Source organism: Penaeus monodon, chromosome 43 (assembly GCF_015228065.2).
Source record: "Penaeus monodon isolate SGIC_2016 chromosome 43, NSTDA_Pmon_1, whole genome shotgun sequence".
In the NCBI taxonomy this organism is placed as follows: Eukaryota; Metazoa; Arthropoda; class Malacostraca; order Decapoda; family Penaeidae; genus Penaeus; species Penaeus monodon.
This window is the reverse complement of record NC_051428.1, coordinates 6,651,236-6,670,772: the sequence shown is the minus strand read 5'-3', so window position 1 is coordinate 6,670,772 and position 19,537 is coordinate 6,651,236. Positions and strand designations below refer to the sequence as shown.

General features: G+C 43.1%; 1 protein-coding gene across 2 annotated transcripts in view; it reads left to right on the top strand.

The window, feature by feature from the left end:
- The window catches only part of LOC119599522, a 48,975-nt gene extending 30,739 nt beyond the window's left edge, over positions 1-18,236 (top strand). Inside the window, exons 3-4 of one of the 2 annotated variants that reach the window (XM_037949282.1) lie at positions 17,527-17,560; positions 17,702-18,236. In XM_037949282.1, coding sequence (XP_037805210.1) covers positions 17,527-17,560; positions 17,702-17,909 — 242 coding nt within the window. In that variant the 3' untranslated portion in view covers positions 17,910-18,236. The remainder of the gene's footprint in view (positions 1-17,526; positions 17,561-17,701) is intronic. The other variant, XM_037949284.1, reaches the window with a different exon arrangement.
- The last annotated feature ends 1,301 nt before the right edge of the window (positions 18,237-19,537 follow it).

Below are 19,537 nucleotides of genomic sequence, written 5' to 3'. Positions count from 1 at the left end.
TTTTATGGGTATGGTGACGATGTAAATAGAGGGAGAGAAAATGAGAGAGAGAGAAAAAAAGCGAAAGCGATTGAGGGAGTTAACGGGGGGAAGAGGAGAAATGAGTGAGGGCGGTAAGAGAGAGAGATAGAGACAGACAGAGACAGAGACAGACAGAGAGAGGGAGAGAGACAGAAAGAAATAATGGATAGATAGATAGAGATTGAACAAAACCTAAGATCATGGAGTCCGCATTCCGTTTTCTTCGAGATGACAGCTGTTGCTCCGGTATGTTATGAGAGGCATTCCTCGTTTTCTGTTGACAGGCTTGATCACCTAGCGTGAGTCATCAGGAAGGGGGGGGGGGGGTGACGGAGAATGGGGCGGGTGCGTGAGAGTGAGGCGGCAGAGTACCTGAAGGGAGAGAAGGAGGAGGAGGAGGAGGAGAGGGAAAAGAAATATGAGGATTGAAGTGACGAGGAAAGAAAGGCAGGGATAAAAGTAAGACCATAAGAGTAGCGAGTAAAAAGGAGTGAGAGAGAGGAGGAGAAGGACGAGCCTTGGGAGTAAGAGGCGGTAGAGTAGCCGCAGAGTAGAACCAGACCTTGTGCGTTTCCTCCCGCTGGCCGCCTCGCCGAGCCGACTTCCTTATGGCTTCGTCACACTGCTCTAGGTCTTCTGGACGAAGGCGGATTCTGGGCCTCGACTGTTAGACAACGCCGAGGTATTTACGGTGACTAAATAAGCCTAGGTAATTCGGTTGGGTCACCCTTTCGAGATGACTTAGGGCGAGGTAGGGGGTTCCGTAAGGCTCTTATGTGGTATGATTCCCTTGTCTTGTTTTTCTTTTCTTTTAAGGTTCTAAGCTCTCTCTAAGTCTCCCTCCCTCCCTCCCTCCCCCCCTTCCCCTCTCCCTCCCCTCTCTCTCTCTCTCTCTCTCTCTCTCTCTCTCTCTCTCTCTCTCTCTCTCTCATAATGGAAAGACATTAAAATCATTTGAATGGACAAATTTGTATACATTTGGTCACCTGGTTTCGTGATGATGAAACAAGAAGCACTTATATACACTGTGGTATGTGAGGAGAGAGTTATGGTGTTTACAAGACTAAAAAGCTTCGTGAAAAGAAGACAGAAATGTTGGGTATTCATGAAGCATAAATACATTTTGATATCGACGGTAATAACGATTACATACCAAGTAATCCAGAATGGGCGTTTTCTAACGAACCTTTTGAATATAAACAAGATATGTTTATACATAAAGGCATCAGAATAACAGCATGGGAAATGTTTATGAGTCAATAAGGGTTGGATTGGCGTGCCCTAAGATCTCTTCGTCATTGGCACGAAAAGTCGAATTACTGTAAAGGCAAGATGTCTTTTCTGTCATGAGAAGTCACGGGAGTAGATCATAATACCAAGTCACCACGCTAGGTCACCATCCCAGCTCACCACGCTAGGTCACCACCCCAGCCCACCATCCCAGCCCACCATCCCAGCCCCGTATTCCAACCAGATCCGGGGACCCAAGAAAAAAGCGAGGCTGCCGTAATGCCCTTTCCTGGCGGAGGGTGTCAGTCCGCAGTTACGTTAGAGGGGAGCTTAAGGACTTAGCGACGGGGTCCTTAAGGAAGTATGAGTTCAGAAGCCCCTTCGGTGCCTGCTGCGATGAGCGTCTGTGTCTGTGGGGGGGGGGGGGCTCACATGCTCTGTCAGGTGGTGAAAAGGTCGGGCGGTGTCGTTTCTGTGTCGGTGTCGGTTTTTACGTTCTCGTTGCTGAGAGAGAGAGGAGAGAGAGGGAGAGAGAGAGAGAGAGAGAGAGAGAGAGAGAAAGGAGAGAGTGTGTGCACATCAGTACTTATCTTACGATATGTGACATAGGCTATAAAACCAAAAAAGGAACTGTGGGAAAGTGATGACAACCACTTTTAGTATTTATTTACTTATTTACATCCATTTCATTTATATGATTCAGTCATGTGCATTTCACGTAGAAGTTTATTCATATTCATCTCATGTATTAATCTGTTCATATTTCAGCTATTTATTTCTCTATAATAAGTTCCGTTGATCCCTGACACTGACCTGCGCAACAGACACGCTTTTGAACGTTCAGAGAATATCCCTCTTTTTGTAGCGTTGTAACTGAAGCTTCGTTGTGTCTTTATGATCGACAGGTTATATGTCGCGCACAAGTTGCACCTGGACGAGGGGGGGGGGGTCTGTGGTTGTCTAAGGGTTTACGTAACCTGGGCTGTGTCGGCTGGCTTTGCTTGATACTTATTGTTGTTATTACCACACACACGTACACATGCACGCAAACGCACACACACACGCACGCACGCACGCGCGTATAATACATATATAAACATTTATATAAATTATATATAATTTATCTATCAATATATATATATATATATATATATATATATATATATATATATATATATATATATAATATATACATATATAATATAGATATATATATATATATATATATATTATATATTATATATATATATATATATATATATATATATATATATATATATATATTGTGTGTGTGTGTGTGTACCTGTACATGTGTGTACATGCATATATACATGTGTGTGCGCGTGTGTGTGTTTGTTTATTTGTATCTGCGTGCTTGTGTCTGCCTGTTTTTTGTGACCTAAAATCATTCCGATGATGACTTTGATGGGAGGGGCGTTGGGGGGGGGGGGACTTCCATGAATCGGATTTTTTTCACGATTTTATTTATTTATTTTTTTTTTATGTGTAATTTATGTTGCATTTAGAGTCTTTTTTCGTCATAAAAGATTTGCTCTTCATCACCGTCTTGTAATATCTCTCTCCTTCTCTTAAATTTTCGTTCTTTCTCGTCCTCCCTTCCTCCCCCTCCCCCTCCCCCTCCCCCTCCCCCTTTCCCCTCCCCTCTCCCTTCTCCCTCTTCCCTCCTCTCCCCTCTTTCCCTCCCTTACCCCTCTCCCCCTCTTAACCTCCGTTCTCCTTTGTCAGATCGCTGCAAGATTTCTCTTTCTTTCTCCTTCTCCTCTCTCCTTCTCTCTCTTCTCTCTCTCCTCTACTACTCTCTCTCTGCTCTCTCCTCTCATCACTTTCCTCTCTCTCTCTCTCTCTCTCTCCTCTCTCTCTCCTCTCATCTCTCTCTCCTCTCTCTCTCTCTTCCCTCTCTTCTCTACTCTGTTCTCTCATCTTTTCCTCTTTCTTATCCTCTTCTTCTCTCTCTCCTATCTCTCTCTTCTCTTCGTCGTCTCTCTCTCGCTCCTCTTGCTCCTCTTCTCTCTCTTCTCTCTTCTCTCTTCCCCTCCTCCTCCTCTCTCTCCCTCTCCATCCCTCCCTCCCTCCCCCCCCCAAAAAAAAAGAGGTCTGGGGACTCCTACCTGATAATAACCCTTGCCCTTATTTGTGCTGCTGTTTACGTAATGTGAGGAAGAGGTCGTACTCAAGTCTTGTTGCTAAGGGGGGGGGGGTCGGGGGAGATAAGGGGAAGAGATGAGTGTAGGGAGAGGAGGGGGGTGGAGGGGGGTAGATAGATAATGGACAAGGGAGAATTGAGGGGGAGGAGGCGAAGGGAGGGGGAGAGAGATGAGGGAGAGAAGGAGAGAGAGGAGGAGGGAGGGAGAGAGAGAAGAAATAGAATAGAAAAAGAAAGAAGGATTAGAGAAAGGAGAAAGAGTAGAGAAGAAAAGAAAGAAAATGGAGAAAGAAAAGAAGGAAAGAAAGAAAGCAGGAATAAGAAACCGGGTAATCAACCAGCACTAAAGGCAAGGCCAGAAGACGCAACACGGGAGGCTCAGCAAAGAGCCCATAATTTCCACTTTTCCTTCGCTGTTTCCTCAAGAGTTGAAGTGAAATGCCTTCAGCTCGTGACCTGTCTTCAATTCTCGCTCTTCCATCCTTTATCATGAATCTTCTCATTTTTTTCGCCGTTTCTCCTCCTCTTCCTTCTCCTCATTGTTTTCGTTCTTTCTCCTCCTCTTTCTCTGTTTATATTTCATCTTCTGCCTGCTTCTGTCTCCTTCCTCTCCTCCTCTAAATCTTCTTTAAGACTAACCTCATATTTTTTACTGCTTCTTTTTTGTTTCCGCCTCCCCCGTCTCCCACTCCTCTTTTTCTCTCTTTCTCTTCTTCCTCCTCTTCCTCTTCTTTTCATGCTTTCTACCTATGCCCCATCTTCCAGTTTCTTCCCCTTTTTCCCCTCGGATATTTCTCCCCCCCCCCCCAGCATCCACAGGCCTCTCCCCTGCATGCTCCCTTCCCCCTCTCCCCCTCTCCCCCTCTCCCCTTCCCTATCCCACAGAATCTACAGACCCCTTCCCTTTTTCCCCTTTACCCTTCCTCCCTTCTCTTTCTTCCCTCCCTTCCCCTTCCCCATCCCGTACCCTCCCCCTTCCCCCTTCCCTTCTCCTCCCTTTTCCTTCCTGTCCCCCCTCCCCTTCCCCTTCCCCTTCCCCCACACATCACAGCATCCACAGATACCCCCCCCCCCATCCACTCTTTTGCATATCATAATCTTACTTTCATTTCGCGGCGCAGTTGCTCTGGGCTGTTGCCTCTCTGTCAAGTCCTCGCGGTGTCTTTGCCTACAAACAGCCCTCAGCTTTCCCCTCCTTTCCTTTCTTCCCTTTCACCTATTTTGTTTGTCTTTTACTTTGTCTTGTTTCTATCTTGATTTCCACTAATTTTTATTCTTTTCCTCCATTTCCCCCTTTTCCTCGCCGTCCTCTTTCAACTTTCTATTGTCAGTCTGTTCTTCCCCCTCTTCCTTCTCCCCCCCTCTTCCTCTTTCTCCCCCTCCTCCTCTTCCTCCTGTTTCTCCCCCTCCTCCTCCTCCTTCACCTTCCCCCTCCTTTCTCCCCTCCCCTTCCTCCTCCTCCTCCTCCTCCCCCTCCCCTCCTCCTCCTCCTCCTCCTCTCCTCCTCCTCCTCCTCCTCCTCCTCCTCCTCCTCCTCCTCCTCCTCCTCCTCCCCCCCCCCTTTCCCCCCTTTCCCCACTTTCCCTCCTTCCCCCGTCCTTCCCCCTTCCCCTTCTCCCCTCCCTTCCTTCCCACAAAGACCGACACAAGTAGTAATTCACGTGGCGGTCCTGCGGCGTCCTGCGGCGTCCTGCAGAACGAATAATTCCAGCTCGGCTTCTGTGTGCCCCGCAGGGGAGGGGACGCGGACGCACCTACATGTATGGAGCGAACGCGCGTACTTTTCGCGGCTGGGAATGTGTCCGCTGTACGTAGGCAAATCTTGCGGTGAACATGTACACGCACGCACACCTCAAAAGTACGTGCTTTGTCACTAATAACCACGCGCATAAATTAGTGTTAGAGCGTAAATATACACAAAAACGCGGTTACACACGCACAAACACGCACTAACCTTCCCCTCACATACATGTACACAACACACACACACACACACACACACACACACACACACACACACACACACACACACACACACACACACACACACACACACACACACACACCCCGAGACGACACTCATCGAGACGAGACGAGGTCACTGAACCAGACCCGTCCATCAAAAATATTTGCATATCACTTGATGCGCGCAGGATAAGGCGCAGGAAGGAATTAAGCCTCAAATCTGTACATAGTGTATAGTGTTCTGAAGGTTAGAAAAAATAAAAAATCGGTTGTGTTTTCATATTGTATTAATGTTGTTGTTATTGATTTTGTTATTATTGTTTTTGCCGTTATTATTTTTATTGACATTGTTGTTATATTTGTGTTGTTGTTATTATTGTTTTTTCGTAAAACGTATTGGTAGTTTCATAGTAGTTTGCATTTAATTATGATTTTATTATGACCACGTTGACAATATGGAGGAGGTTTACCTGTAAAAATTAATTTTCCTAGCATCTTTATACATAAGTATACGTGTGTGTGTGTGGATGGATGGATGGATGTTATGTAGGTATGTAGACCTATACGTATCTAGAATTACTCAAGTCACCCTAGCAAATGAAAAGCTTATAACAGGCTACGTATGAAACATCCATAAGACACTATAAAACGTCCATAATACACAACATAAAACATACCTAATACACAATATGAAACGTCCATGAAACCCACATAATACACAATGAAACATCAATAATACACAGCACACACACCCGTCTGAGCCGGGCCCCTCATCTCGGATTCCTCGAGCGTTTTCGGACCCGCCGAGGCCCCGAACAACTGAATATGCTCAACCGGCGATGATTGTGTCGAGAAAGCGTGGTTGCCGAGGCTGTGCCAGTGAGTGCGGGGCGAGCGGGGACTACGACCAGCTTGAGAGGTAATTAGAGTGTCTGGTTGTTTAGTCCACCGTTGGCTGCCGCAATGCTATGGGCTGGACGCTACGGCTGCAAACGGGAGGGTCCGTGTGCGTTCCGGTCGGGGTCATTGGTTGACTTATTTTCTTCTTTGTTTTTCTCCTTCCTTTCCTTTTCTCTGATTAACTTCTTTCTCTCCTTTCTTTCTTCTTCATCATTATCTTCTGTTTTTCATATTTCTTCATCCTCTTCTTTCTACTTCTTCCTTACCTTCTAAGTATTTAAAGCCCGGATCAGGTACGACCCTCCCCCGAATAGGTTCGACTATCCTTCTTAGGAAAAATACACCCCCCTTCCAACCCCGGACAGGTGCGACCCCCTCCTCTTCCCCTCCCCCTCCCCTAGGGACGGAGAGGCACGCAAGAGATTTGTGCCCCGTGTGAGTGGCACCGTTGAAGGGCCGCCTCGAGGGTGGCGTCGCGGAGGCGTTTGTGGGCGTGATGGGCGTGATACGGCGGAAGTGGCGTGATGAAGTGGAGGAAGGGGGAGGAAGAGGAAAGGGCAGAGAAGGGATTGGAAGAAGGGGCATTGGACAAAGGGAAGAAGAGGAGGAGGAGGAGAAGGGGAAGGAGGCAAAAAATGAGATGTAGAGGAGAAGGAAAAAGAAGCGTAGAGAGAGTAGGAGAGAGAAGCATCCGAAGATGAAAGGGACAAATAGGCGGGCCAGGAGTAACAGCAGGAAGAAGAGGAAGAGCGAGAGAAGGAGGAGGCGAGGAAAAGAGTAGGGAAAAGAGGAAAAAAGGAAGCAATTCCGGTCCGTAAGCTTCGGTTCGACGACGGAGGAACGAGAGTGTCCGCCATTTTCTGTCGGGGATGCGAGAAAGAGACAAAAGTTGGATAGAGGAAAATGTCATGAAGAGAGAAAAAAAAGAAAGAGAAAGAGGAGAAGAGAATAAAAGTGATAGATACGTAGAGAGAAAAAGAAAAAAAGAGAGAAAGAGAAAGAAAAAGATAGTGTGAGAGAAGAGAGAGAGATGAAAAAAAAACGCAGCAGGCAGGCCTTCAAACATGGCAAAAGGAAGAAGCAAACAAGAATGGGGAGAAGGAGACACAAGATCGCCATCGGGCGGCGGTCGCATGACGAGGAAATGGACATTAAACCCGTCACCGTCTGCGCCGCCGTCGCCGGCCCTGGTTTCGCTGGCCCTGGGAAGGAGGGGGTGGGGGTAATGCATGGGAAAGGGGGGGGGGTGTATGTCAGGGCTTGATGTATGGTACAAATTTTACATGTGTAATTTTTTTTTTTTCGTTCTCTCTAACTCACAACTCTAACTATATATATCAATCTAGTTTCTAACTTCTGTGTCGTCAAAAAACACCTCTTCAGTTGTAGTGGAATAGATACCCTTAGCAACCCTCTTATCTACCGTGGGTTTCAGTGACAATTTTGATAATGCTATATCTCTCCTTATAGTTGTAAAGGCAAGGGTGACATCCTCGTCCACACAGCAACTAGCATTAATAAAAATGAAAGTGCGTTCCCTTCTTTTCGTATATTTTTCATCTTCTTTTTCTTCTTTACATTCGCCTTTTCTCCTTCTTCATTCCTTTTTCCTTTTCTTCTTCTTTACCTATTTCTTCTTCATCTTTACCTACTTTTCCTTTTTCTTCTTTTTGTTTTCCTTCTTCTTCGTCTTCTCTTTCTCCTTTTTTGGTGTGGGAAGAGCAGGTGTTCCCTCAGCTGGCTTTTCCCGCGTTCCCTGAGAATTTCCCGATGGATAGTGGCGCTACAAGTGTTAGATTAATTCTTTTCAAAACCGATTATTAAGTGTTTCGATTCCAAATCCTTCTTTGAATCTTAAAATACTCGCACATCCTTTTTTATTCTTGTAAAAAAAAAAAAAAAAAAATCTTGTTTTCTGTCTATATTCTTCCCTTTTTTCTATGTTTCTCTATATATTATTCCTTTTTTCTTTATTTCTCTGATTTGTTCCTATTTATCTAATTTTTTTTCTTTTCTTTATTTTTAACATTACTTTTACTCCTTTCGAACTTCCTAATTCTTTGGTTTTGCTTTATCGATATTCGCGTGGCGACGAAGAGGTAACGAACCGATTTGCGATCCCGTGCAAAGACACAAAGCAGATTCGTCTACGGCCAGAGGACGGAAAGCCAGTGGTCAGGCGGCGTTTGTTTGTTCCTGTAATCAGATTTGAATCGCTGTGAATCGCCCTCGCTGTCTTTCTCTTTCTTTCCTTCTTTTTTTCTATTTCTCCTTTATCTGTTTGTTTCCTTTCTCTATCTATATATCTGTCTCCTTTCTCCCTCTCTGGCTCGCTCTATCTATCCGTCTATATCTCTGTCTAACTGTCTATCTATTTATCTCTCTCCCTTTCTCCCTTCCCCTTCCCCTTCCCCCTGGAATAATAATAACAATAATAAACGAATGGCAGTAGCTTCTGTATTGACGTGGAAACCAACTTTTGTGTAACTGTGCAGGCATTATTGAGTCTTGTGCTATCTGGCAACCCTTGTATCATTTTTCTGTGGAATATACTATAGTTTTATGTAACTTGTATATCTATGTTTTTTGGTTTTTCTTATTTTTCCTATCTGTTTTGAAATTGATATCCCAATAATGTCAGTTGTGCGGGAGAGAGAACACGTTTGGTTGCTCCCATGTTTGAGCCAGGTTTGGTTTTCTCGGAAAAATGTTGGTATATGTTGGGGTCATTTTGCGTTCTCATTCGATTTATATATATATATATATATATATATATATATATATATATATATATATATATATATATATTCTTCTTTTAACGGTAGGTTCATGTCTGAGCCGCCGTGGTCACAGCATGATACTTAATTGTAGTTTTCATGTTGTGATGATCTTGGAGTGAGTACGTGGTAGGGTCCCCAGTTCCTTTGCACGGAGAGTGCCGGTGGTACCTTTTAGACATGAACCTACCTATATATGTATATATATATGTATGTGTATATATATATATATATATATATATATATATATATATATATATGTATGTATATATGTATGTATATATGTATATATATATTTATGTATATGTATATATTATGTATATGTATATATATGTATATACATATTATATGTATATTTATGATATATATGTATATATATGTTTATATATATGTATATATATTATGTATATATATGTATATATATTAGTTATATTATATATAGTATATATATATGTGTATATATATATATATATATATATATATATATATATATATATATACATACAAGTAATAGGAACTTGGTTCCTTAATATCGTTTTTCCTTTCTTTTTTCATTCTTTTTTGTGGTGGATAAAGTGATGGAAAAGCAAATGGCATATGGAAGGAAGTGAAGAAATAAGAATTACAAAGCAAGAGATGTGATGATGCGTAATAATAAAAGACACAACTGAATGAACTCATTTTATGTTAACCATAGCAACCAACCTTTCTATGACGAAGCATTGCTTTACTCCATCAAAGTAACAGAGTAGTCTTACATTAACTAAACTGAGTGGCTGAGGAAAACGACAAAACACAAGATAATATGTTGCTGTGTGGCTCTTCTCTCCTTTCACACAGTGCCCTAAGCCTAACCTCATACCATAGAGGCCCTAATCCTTACAACCAGTTCTCATCCCCCTCTTATACACCTCGCGGTCTATACCGAAGCCGCTGTGAATTTCGATCGTGCTTTCGGGTTCGAAGTAAATGGCGTTTAAACCTTCAGAGCTCTTAGCGAGTTTTGTGTGTTTTGTTATATTGGTTTAAAATGTGGTTTCTACGGTTTCTACGTTTGGTTTTGTATACGTGTGTGCACAAGGTCTATATAAGTATATAGACCTCTGTGTGTGTGCGTGTTTGTTAGCACGAGATGGTAAAGAGACAGACAGACACAAACCCACAATAACACAGACACACGCACATAAATTAAATGGACAGACAGACATAGACAGATAGATACTCAGACAGACACACAGACAGGTAAACAGACAGACCGACGGAGTATCTCCAATTCCCTCGCCTTCGTCAGCTCCGTACCTTTTTTTTCAAATTCCGTTTTCACCAGCAATCAGAGCGGTTCCTGCCGGCGGTTCTCGGAACACCGTTAGCGACGCCTCGGGATTGTCTGCCGAAGGCTGGGCGAAATGGCTCTAGAAAACAACAGGAGAAAAGACACTCGGGTTTCCTTTTGTTATATGCGATTAGCTTTTTTTTCTCTCTCTTTTTTGCGACGATGCTTAGTTACTTTCGATTTTTTTTCTTTAATTTGTTTCCCCGATCTTTTTTTCTTTCCTTTCATTTCCCCCCCACATGTTATGCTATTTTATTTGCACATAGTAGTTTAGAGGCATTAGGGAATACGCTACCTTGTGTGTGTGTGTGTGTGTGTGTCTGTCTGTCTGTCTGTCTGTCTGTCTGTCTGCCTGGCGAAAGTAGAGCGTATATTTCCGTGTCTATCGGTACTGCCCCGTGTCCGGCAGCTCCCTGTACTGACATATGGGAAGATATACTTTCTCTCCAGATAGAGAGGAAGAAAGAGAGGCAATGACCAATAATTTCCCAAAGATAACTAACAAAGATAATCTCATACAATTTATTTTATCCTTTCACTCGCCGTAAAATTAACATCCGAACCATTTTTTCTCCTTTATCCCGCGGGCGAAAGTTAGCGAGTGAAGTACATAAAAAGTGCTGTAACCTCATATTGTAAAGTTAGTTGTTTGGGAAATTAGATTAGCGTTTTATTGTCGTAAATAGAAGCGAAGTCGAATAATGTCGGCCGTTTTCGTAATTCTTTGATGGGGAAATATTAATCAATGATTAGAGCTGGCAATCAGTCGTTAATAATAATAATAATAATGGTATTGATAACAATACTGATGGTGATGATAATAAGGATAGTAATTATAACAGTAACAACGTTATTAGGAATAGTAATATTAATAATGGCAATAATGATATCAATGACAACAACGGCAACAGTAATAGTAATTTGAGCAAAATAATGATAATAATAAGGATACTAACCATGAGGATGAAGGTGAAAATGATAATGGTTTAATAAGAGTTTTAGAAAATATATACTGATAAGCTTACTACTTTGACGATGGAAAAGGGTGCTAAAGACGGCAAGGAAGACAAATTCATGACAATTCATCTGCGAGAAATAACAAAAGACGGGAGAACCGCGCTTGTTCTGTATCCTTGGTAGCAAACCGCAGGAAACTAAATTTAAATACGAACACGATTTTACTGCCGTTTCGTTGCAATGCGAGTAATCAAGTGAAGCTTTTTTAGTTGAACAAATCTCCTCCTTCCCCTCCCCCCCCTTTTGCAACCTCCTCTAGTCCTTCCCCTCCCTCCCTTTTTCCAACCTCCCTTCCCCCCCTTCCCCCCACACCAACTCCCCCCCCCCCATTGCCTTTGGTGGGAATAACGCGGTTTAAAAATAGGTTTCGCGCCTTAAAATAACAGTGTTCGGTTTCAAGCCAATGTTGATTATGCAGCTTGCTCTCGGGATGACTGCCGACCGCTTGCTCGGTCTGTGCCTTGCTGGTTGAGTTGGCTTTTGGATATAGATGAGTGTTCTTTGGGGCTCCTGATGGGCATGAATGGGTAGACATGTGGGTAGACGTATATATATGCCTACCTGTGCGCGTGTGCGTACACAGCCTCTCTCTCTATCTCTCTCTCTCTCTCTCTCTCTCTCTCTCTCTCTCTCTCTCTCTCTCTCTCTCTCTTTTCTCTCTCTCTCTCTCTCTCCCTCTTCTCTCTTCTCTCTCCCCTCTCTCTCTCTCTCTCTCTCTCTCTCCTCTCCCTCTCCTCCTCTCTCTCTCTCTCCTCTCTCTCTCTCTCTCTCTCCTCTTCCTCTCCTCTCTCTCTCCTCCTCTCTCTCTTTCTCCCTCTCCCTCCCCCTCCCTCTCTCTCACTCAGTTCATTTTAAAAATGTATCACAAATGATAGCTCAGTAAGCGACTCCATTTCCCAACCATTTAAAGAATCGAATCAATTTCATTTTTGGGTGGAATTCGGCATTTCTGAGGCCGTCATAATGCTCTTTCAGATCGGTGCTTATCCTCGCGAATTGGATTCTTGTAAAAAATATAACAAATAGGTTGATTAATAATGATGATAATTATTGTTGTTTCGGATGAGATTGAATTATTGCACAGTTGTAGAAATAAACTCTAATGGAGTTGCAGTATTGAAACTGGAAATACTCGTTCTCATTATGCTTCAAATCTTGAATCGAAATATCATATTGTGCATCTTTTGGTTATGAATTATATTTGTTGTCATTGTTTTTATCATTATCAGAATTGTTATTTCTAATAATATTATTTTACCCCCACTACTGCTGCGACTACAATTACCGTTGTTATAATGATGATTATAATAATTCATTGATAACGGTACTCAAGATAGTTGGTTTTATCTTTATTGTTATCATCACCACCTTCACCAATCATCATCACTTATCACCATCACTACATCCATTATCATCAAAAGCATCCCCATATCATCATCATCACTAATCACCACCACTACATCCATTATCATCACCATCACCATCACCATGCATTTGTCGCCGCTGCTCCGCGTGTTTCGCCACGTGAAAATGACTTCGGCTTCGACTTCGTAAGATTATATCACGACGTACGATTATATCACCCTCTTTCTTCCATTTTCGTTCTCTTCATCTTCCCTTCCTTCTTTACTTCTACATTTCCGCCTTTGTTCTTCCTTGCCTTTCGCCAGCCTTCCCCTATTTCTTTCTTCCTTCTATCCTCCTCCTTCCTTTTCTCCATCCTTTCTCCTCCTCCTTTCCCACCTTTCTCCTCTTTCGCTTCTTCCCTTTCCTGTCTCTTCTTTCTCTTCCAATCTTCTCATCCTTTATCCTCCTTCTTGTCCTTCACGCTCTCTCCTTCTCTCCCTTCTTTCTCCTCTTTCTCTTCGTGTTTCCCCGTTCTCCTATTCCTATTTCCTCCTCCTCTTCCTCCTCCTCCTCCTCCTCCTCCTCTTCCTCCTCCTCCTCCTCCTTCTTCCTCCTCCTCCTCCCCCTCTTCCTCCCCCCTCCCCCTCTTCCTCCCCCCTCCCCCTCCCCTCTTATTCTATCTCCCTCATCTATTTTCTTTTCCTGAGCGATGGGGGGCGAGGCGGGAGTGTCTGTTATGACCAATATATTATTTTATTTCTCGTTTAATTCTCCGTTTTATATACGGCCAAGGCAAGGGAGGAGGGAAGAGGAGGGGGAGGGATGCGTGGATGAACGATCGCTTTCTAGTGTATGTGTGTGTGTTTGTCAGTGTTTCCGTGTGTGTATGTGGACGTATAAGTATGTGTGTGTATGCGTGCGCGCGTCTTTGTGTCACCGTTGCTTCCAGACATGCATTTCACACCTTTGACAAAATAAGTATGACGGATAACTCGATGCTTGATTCGTCTGGAAGGGAAGGTTGAAATTTGGTTCAATATTTTCACCATCCACCCTTCTTCGAACCACCCTAAAATAAGAAAATTAAGACCCAGGACTCCCCAATACGCCATGGCAGTGATTAGTATTATTAGATGGAAAAGGATGAACGAGATATTAATCAATAGAATGAGTCATGTGCAAACCCTCCCTCCGTGGTTAGAAATAGGGGAGGAAAATCTATTTCCGTTTTCTGTTCGTTCACACGTGGTAGTGTTCGAACTTTCTAAAAAAGAAGAAAGAAAGAAACAAAGAAAGAAAGAAAAAGAAAAGAAAAAAAAGGGATCCTCAGTAAATCAGTAACAAAAGAGCGTTACTTTGCGCAGTGGCAAACTAGTGAGAACTGCGCGTAGCTTTGTGATTCAAACGAAATACATTATAAAACCTTTATAAAAATTTGATATTTTTAATAAACATTCAGTTACTAATTGTAATGTTAGAATTGGATAATAAAATCTTGAGTGAACCATCGTTTTCTGTTCATTCACTCGTGATACCGTTTGCTTTCGAACAAAAAAAAATATACAGATCGCAATGAAATTACTACTGATAATTCATTCAGTTAAGCAGCTCTGACACCCCAGCTTTAATGCTGACTAGAACATCGTGTTGTGAGAGAGCACGTTATCTTTCTTATCGTTTTCTTCGTCTTCGTTTTCTTTTTCTCCTTTTCACTGAGGGGTCACTGTATTGATCTCGCCGAGCTGGGAAGATGCCAACTTTCTCACTTTCTGGCTTTAAAGTGCGGAGTTTGTTTTATTTTATCTATTATGCTTGTGCTTTTGATGCCCGGGGTTATTTCTTGTATATCTGTATGGATAGCTTGTCGTGACGGCTTCTAGTGGCTGGGAAGTAAGCACCAGATTTTCTTTTCATTCTTCTACTTCCTCTTTTTTCCTCCCTCCTCCTTTTTCTTATCGTTCTTCTACTTCCTCTTCTCATTTTCCTTCTTTTTCTTCTTCCTTTTCGTCGTCAGCGTGCGGAATGGTAGAACTCGCTATGTAATTAGTTCTCTCTTTATTTTCTGCGAGAGTGAAAGTATTTTGGGTTAAAATCCGCCTCATTTTGTGTTTCATTTTTTTCTTCTCTCTTTGCCTGTCGTTTCTCTCTGTCTCCTCCCTCCTCTCATTCCCCCTTCCCACCTTTCCCTTCCTCCCTCCTCCTGTCCTCTCATTCTTCCCTCCCTCCTCCCTTTCTCCCTCTTTCTGTCCATCCCTCCCTCCCTCCCCTCCCTCCTCTCATTCGCCCCCTCCCTCCCTCCATGCCCCCCTGCCTCTGCCCATTAGCGCCACGTGCGAGGCAGCGGCGGCGTAACACAATCCGTCTGCCAGTCGTCAGGTACGACTCGTTTGGACGACCGCTCGAGTTTTGTTCATTTTCTGGAGGTGGTCGCGTTACATGTATACACGCGTGGACATGTGAGCACTTACGTGGACACGTACACAGACACACACGCACACACATAACACACGCACTCACACAGCACTCACACACGCGCACGCATACACACGCACACTCACAATCATGAGTATATGTGTATGTATTTGCATGTGTGAAGATACTTATGTGATAGACATGTAAGTGTAAATAAGATATGTAGAATACAGTAATATGATCTAAATATAGCTGAGTTACACACACACACACACACACACACATACACACACACACACACCACACACACACACACACGCGCGCGCGCGCGCGAAGGTAGACTGAAGTCCACGCTGTGGGAGGCGATGTTCATTCCGGCGCAAATCAATAAAAGTCGATTCGTCCAGACGGTCATTCTGCATATTTCTCAGAACGGTGGGCGTCTCCGCTTAAAAATGGCGTGTGTGTTATTGCAGTTATGATTCGGTGCTCTGTTTCTTTGTCTCTTTCTCTTTTTTTCTTTTTCTCTTTCATTCTCTTTCTCTTCTTTCTCTCTTTCTCTCTCCTCCTCTTCTCCTCTCTCTCCTCTCCTTCTCTCTCTCTCTCTCTCTCTCTCTCTCTCTCCCTCTCTCTCTCTCTCTCTCTCTCCCTCTCCCTCCTCTCTCTCCTCTCTCTCCCTCTCCCTTCCTCTCTCTCTCTCTCCTCTCCCTCTCCCCCCCTCCTCTCCCTCTCCCTCCTCCCCCCTCCTCTCCCTCTCCCCCTCCTCTCCCTCTCCCCCCTCCTCTCCCTCTCCTTCTCCCTCTCCCCCCTCCTCTCCCTCTCCTTCTCCCTCTCCCTCTCCTTCTCTTCCTCCCTCTTGAGACGAATGCTTCTCTCATATTTTGTTGTTCAGCTTTTTAGTCATTCGTATTTGGCGCCTTTTAAGACGTGAAGAGAATGGCGGTGGTGGGGATGGAGATGGTGATGGTAATGGTGATGAGGATGAGGATGGCGGTGCTAATGGTGGTGATGATGGTGAAGGGGATGGGGGAGACGATGGTTAAGTGGATAATGATGACGATTAGAAAAGAAGAAAGAAAATAAGAAAAAGAAATTATAATTTTTTTCCTCTAGTCTTTCCAAGATAGATCCCATGAACAAGAATTTTTAACCTATTTATTTATAGATTTGCATTTTATTTATTTATTATTTATTATTATTATTATTTATGATTTTATTATTATTATTTTTATTTTTTGATAAGATACGAAATGAGAAAAACATGTAAAAAATGTGAGTTTGAGAGAGAAGCTTTTGGGCAGCTGGGAAATTGGGGGGGAATAGGAGACGCGAAATTGGGGAAAATAGAAAGAGAAATAGGGAAAAGGGGAGAGAAAATTATCGGTGCTATATTCTGATAACTTTTTGAGCACGGAAAAAGAACAAGAACGTTTTTCAAAATGTGATCTTTAATGATATGTAGAAATAAGAAGACGCGAAAATTAGGAGATAATGTTGAGAGAGAGAGAGAGACAGACAGACAGACAGACAGACAGAGACAGAGACAGAGATAGAGAGAAAGGAAGAGAGAGAGAGGGGATGAAAGGCAGCCATAAAGAACGAAAATCAGGAAAAGGAAACGGAAGAGAAAAGAGAGAGCAGAAACAAACGCGAGGCAACGCGGGGTCACGCGCGATGGCGTTACGAGAGAACTTTTTTCTCTCTCTCTTTCTGTTTCTTTCCCTAAGTTTATCGTTGATTTAGATTCCGTTATTTTGTATCATTATTATTTTAGTTGCTGCTGTTTTTTTTTTTTTTTTTTTTTTTTTTTTTTTTTTTTTTTGGGGGGGGGGGGTACAGGTTTTACCAATACAGTGGTTCTTTATGTGTGTTTTAATTATTGAATTAGTTGGTCTTGTTGACTTGCATAATTTCACCCCCCCCCCCAACACACTTTGCCAGACGTATTTTGAAAGAAGATTTATCAATATATAATCTGTCTGAACCGCTATTTTGGAACGAGATCTATCTGCACTTGGCACGGATTCGTGACAGATACGAATTCCTGATTCACACGCAATCATAAGGGCATCAAAGACTCCTTCAGGCAAGCATTTTCAAGCACACGTTACGGGCGAAAAAAATACATATATAATTTTACAGGAAGACTGTGCCCTTGTTTATCGTCACTCTGTGCACCGATTTATCTTTTTTTTTTTTTATGAAGCATTTAGTTTCATTCTAGTTCATGACTAATATAAACACTGCATTTCTTAGTGTGACTTTCTCGAACCTTCTCAAGTGAAGATGCAGTTTTGGTATTATAAAATGATAGAAAATTTGCCTTTTTTACTAATTCTTTTGTTTTTGTTTTCCTTCAGGTATGTTTCGTGCGAGTCGGCTGAACTTCAGATTGTAAGTACGAGAATGATTATAGCAAATGACATGATTGTTTGATTAGGTGAACTATTAGATTCTCCCTTTAGAGATGGAAAATAGTGAGTTTCAAGAGGAGGTATAAAATAGCTTAAAAAGAAAAAGAATATATATTGTCAGGAGCAGGAGTCAGAGGCTCTCCGGAGCTAGAGATGACGTCCCACCACGTCATCGAAAGGCGGTTTCGCATTTCGACGTCAATTTCTCCCCGCGGCAGCTTCGGAACCCAAGGCTCAACCTGTTTACCCGAGCGGTGAGGCCTGACTGTTACCAAGGAAGGACAGGATCACTGGTTCCACTCGTTAATTACCACGGAGATTGTTTGTAAGAATAAACTACCAGACATGAAAAATATCTCTTCATACTTAGATCCTCCAGCCACTCCTGAATAAAATTTAAAATTATAGTACGTTTCAGATTTCCGTATTGCAACCCGTAGCGTTTAAAAGCAAGATACGCATTAATGAATTGATAAGCTTACATGAAGAATAAAAATAAACAAGAACGGAATGTGGTTACGAAAAGTTAAAGTAAAAATTCACTAAACAAAAGAAAAATTAATGAATAAACACCAACGTCAGAGCCTTTAGAACAAATGGCCAAGCACATAACAACAGCATTTCGCAGTGGAGAAAAATGAAAAAACAAGAACAAAGAAAAAATATATATATACCATTAACGAAGAGTAAGAAATACACAAACCAAGAACTGCTTGGAATGTCACTCGACTTGTGTTACGATAAGCCTGAAAATAATCCCCTTTGTACGTTCTATGGGGGGCCGTCCGTGTACTCTACCGGTTCCACCTCCTCGCCCCTCGGGATCAGCTGCGCCTCGTCGTACTTTGGCGAGTCTTCAGGGGCGTGGAGGTCACACAGGTCGTACTCTAGGGAGTCTTCAGAGGTCGTGGAGGTCACACAGGTACTTTGGGGAGTCTTCAGAAGTCGTAGAGGTCACACAGGTCGTACTCTGGGGAGTCTTCAAAGGTCGCAGAGGTCATACAGGTACTTTGGGGAGTCTTCAGAAGTCGTAGAGGTCACACAGGTCGTACTTCGGGTGAGTCTTCAGAGGACGTAGAGGTCACACAGGTCGTGTTTAGGTGGTAGTGACTCACCCTTCAGGTAGTCCGTGGAAGCCGTAGGGAAGCGGCAGGGCGGCGATTGAGGATTACGTATCGCTGTTCAAGAGTGCGATTTTTTCGTTGTTGTTTCCATTTGGGCGAATTTTATTAAAATATGACGGTTTATTGACTGTGTGGAGTGGGATTACTTGGATTGGATTTGTTCTCAACCGGGATTTCTGTCGTCGTGGATTTTGAGAGAGAGAGGGGGGTAGGGAGGGAGGGAGGGAGAGAGGGGGGAGGTAAATAAAGGAAATAGAGAGGGAAATAGATAAAAGAGAGAAAAACACGTCAAACTAGCAAGGAGAGTCCTCCCCCATGCTACGCTGTGTTGAGCAAGTCTGGTGCTCTCGGGTTGGCGCCTCGCTTGCTAAACGGAGCCCCCGGTTATAACCTGGCTGCTGCATGAATATAGAGCCGTGTTCACTCTCGCTGTTGCTGTTAGAGCTTGGGTGATATGAAAAAGTAGATGGAGGTTATTGGTAATGCTGGAGCTGGGATATATACACAATTCGAAGGAAGAAGATATGATGATAGTTTTCAAGCACAGGATGAGAAAGGATGAGAGGGAAAATGGGGATGGAACTTCAGTCAGTGGGGGGGGGGGTCATTGGAAACAAAAGATTTTATCAGACAGAGATCTGGAGAATGGGAATTAGGCAAGTTAAAGCATAGGTTGAACTGAGAAAAAAATAAAACGCCAGTTAATGGCAAAACGATCGGAAACAAAGACTGGTGCGGACAAAGATCGCTTACAAAAGAAAAAAAACTGCGGGATAGTCATGGCGTCTTTGCAGCATGGCGGGATATGATCTGCTCAAATTATAACGAAAACG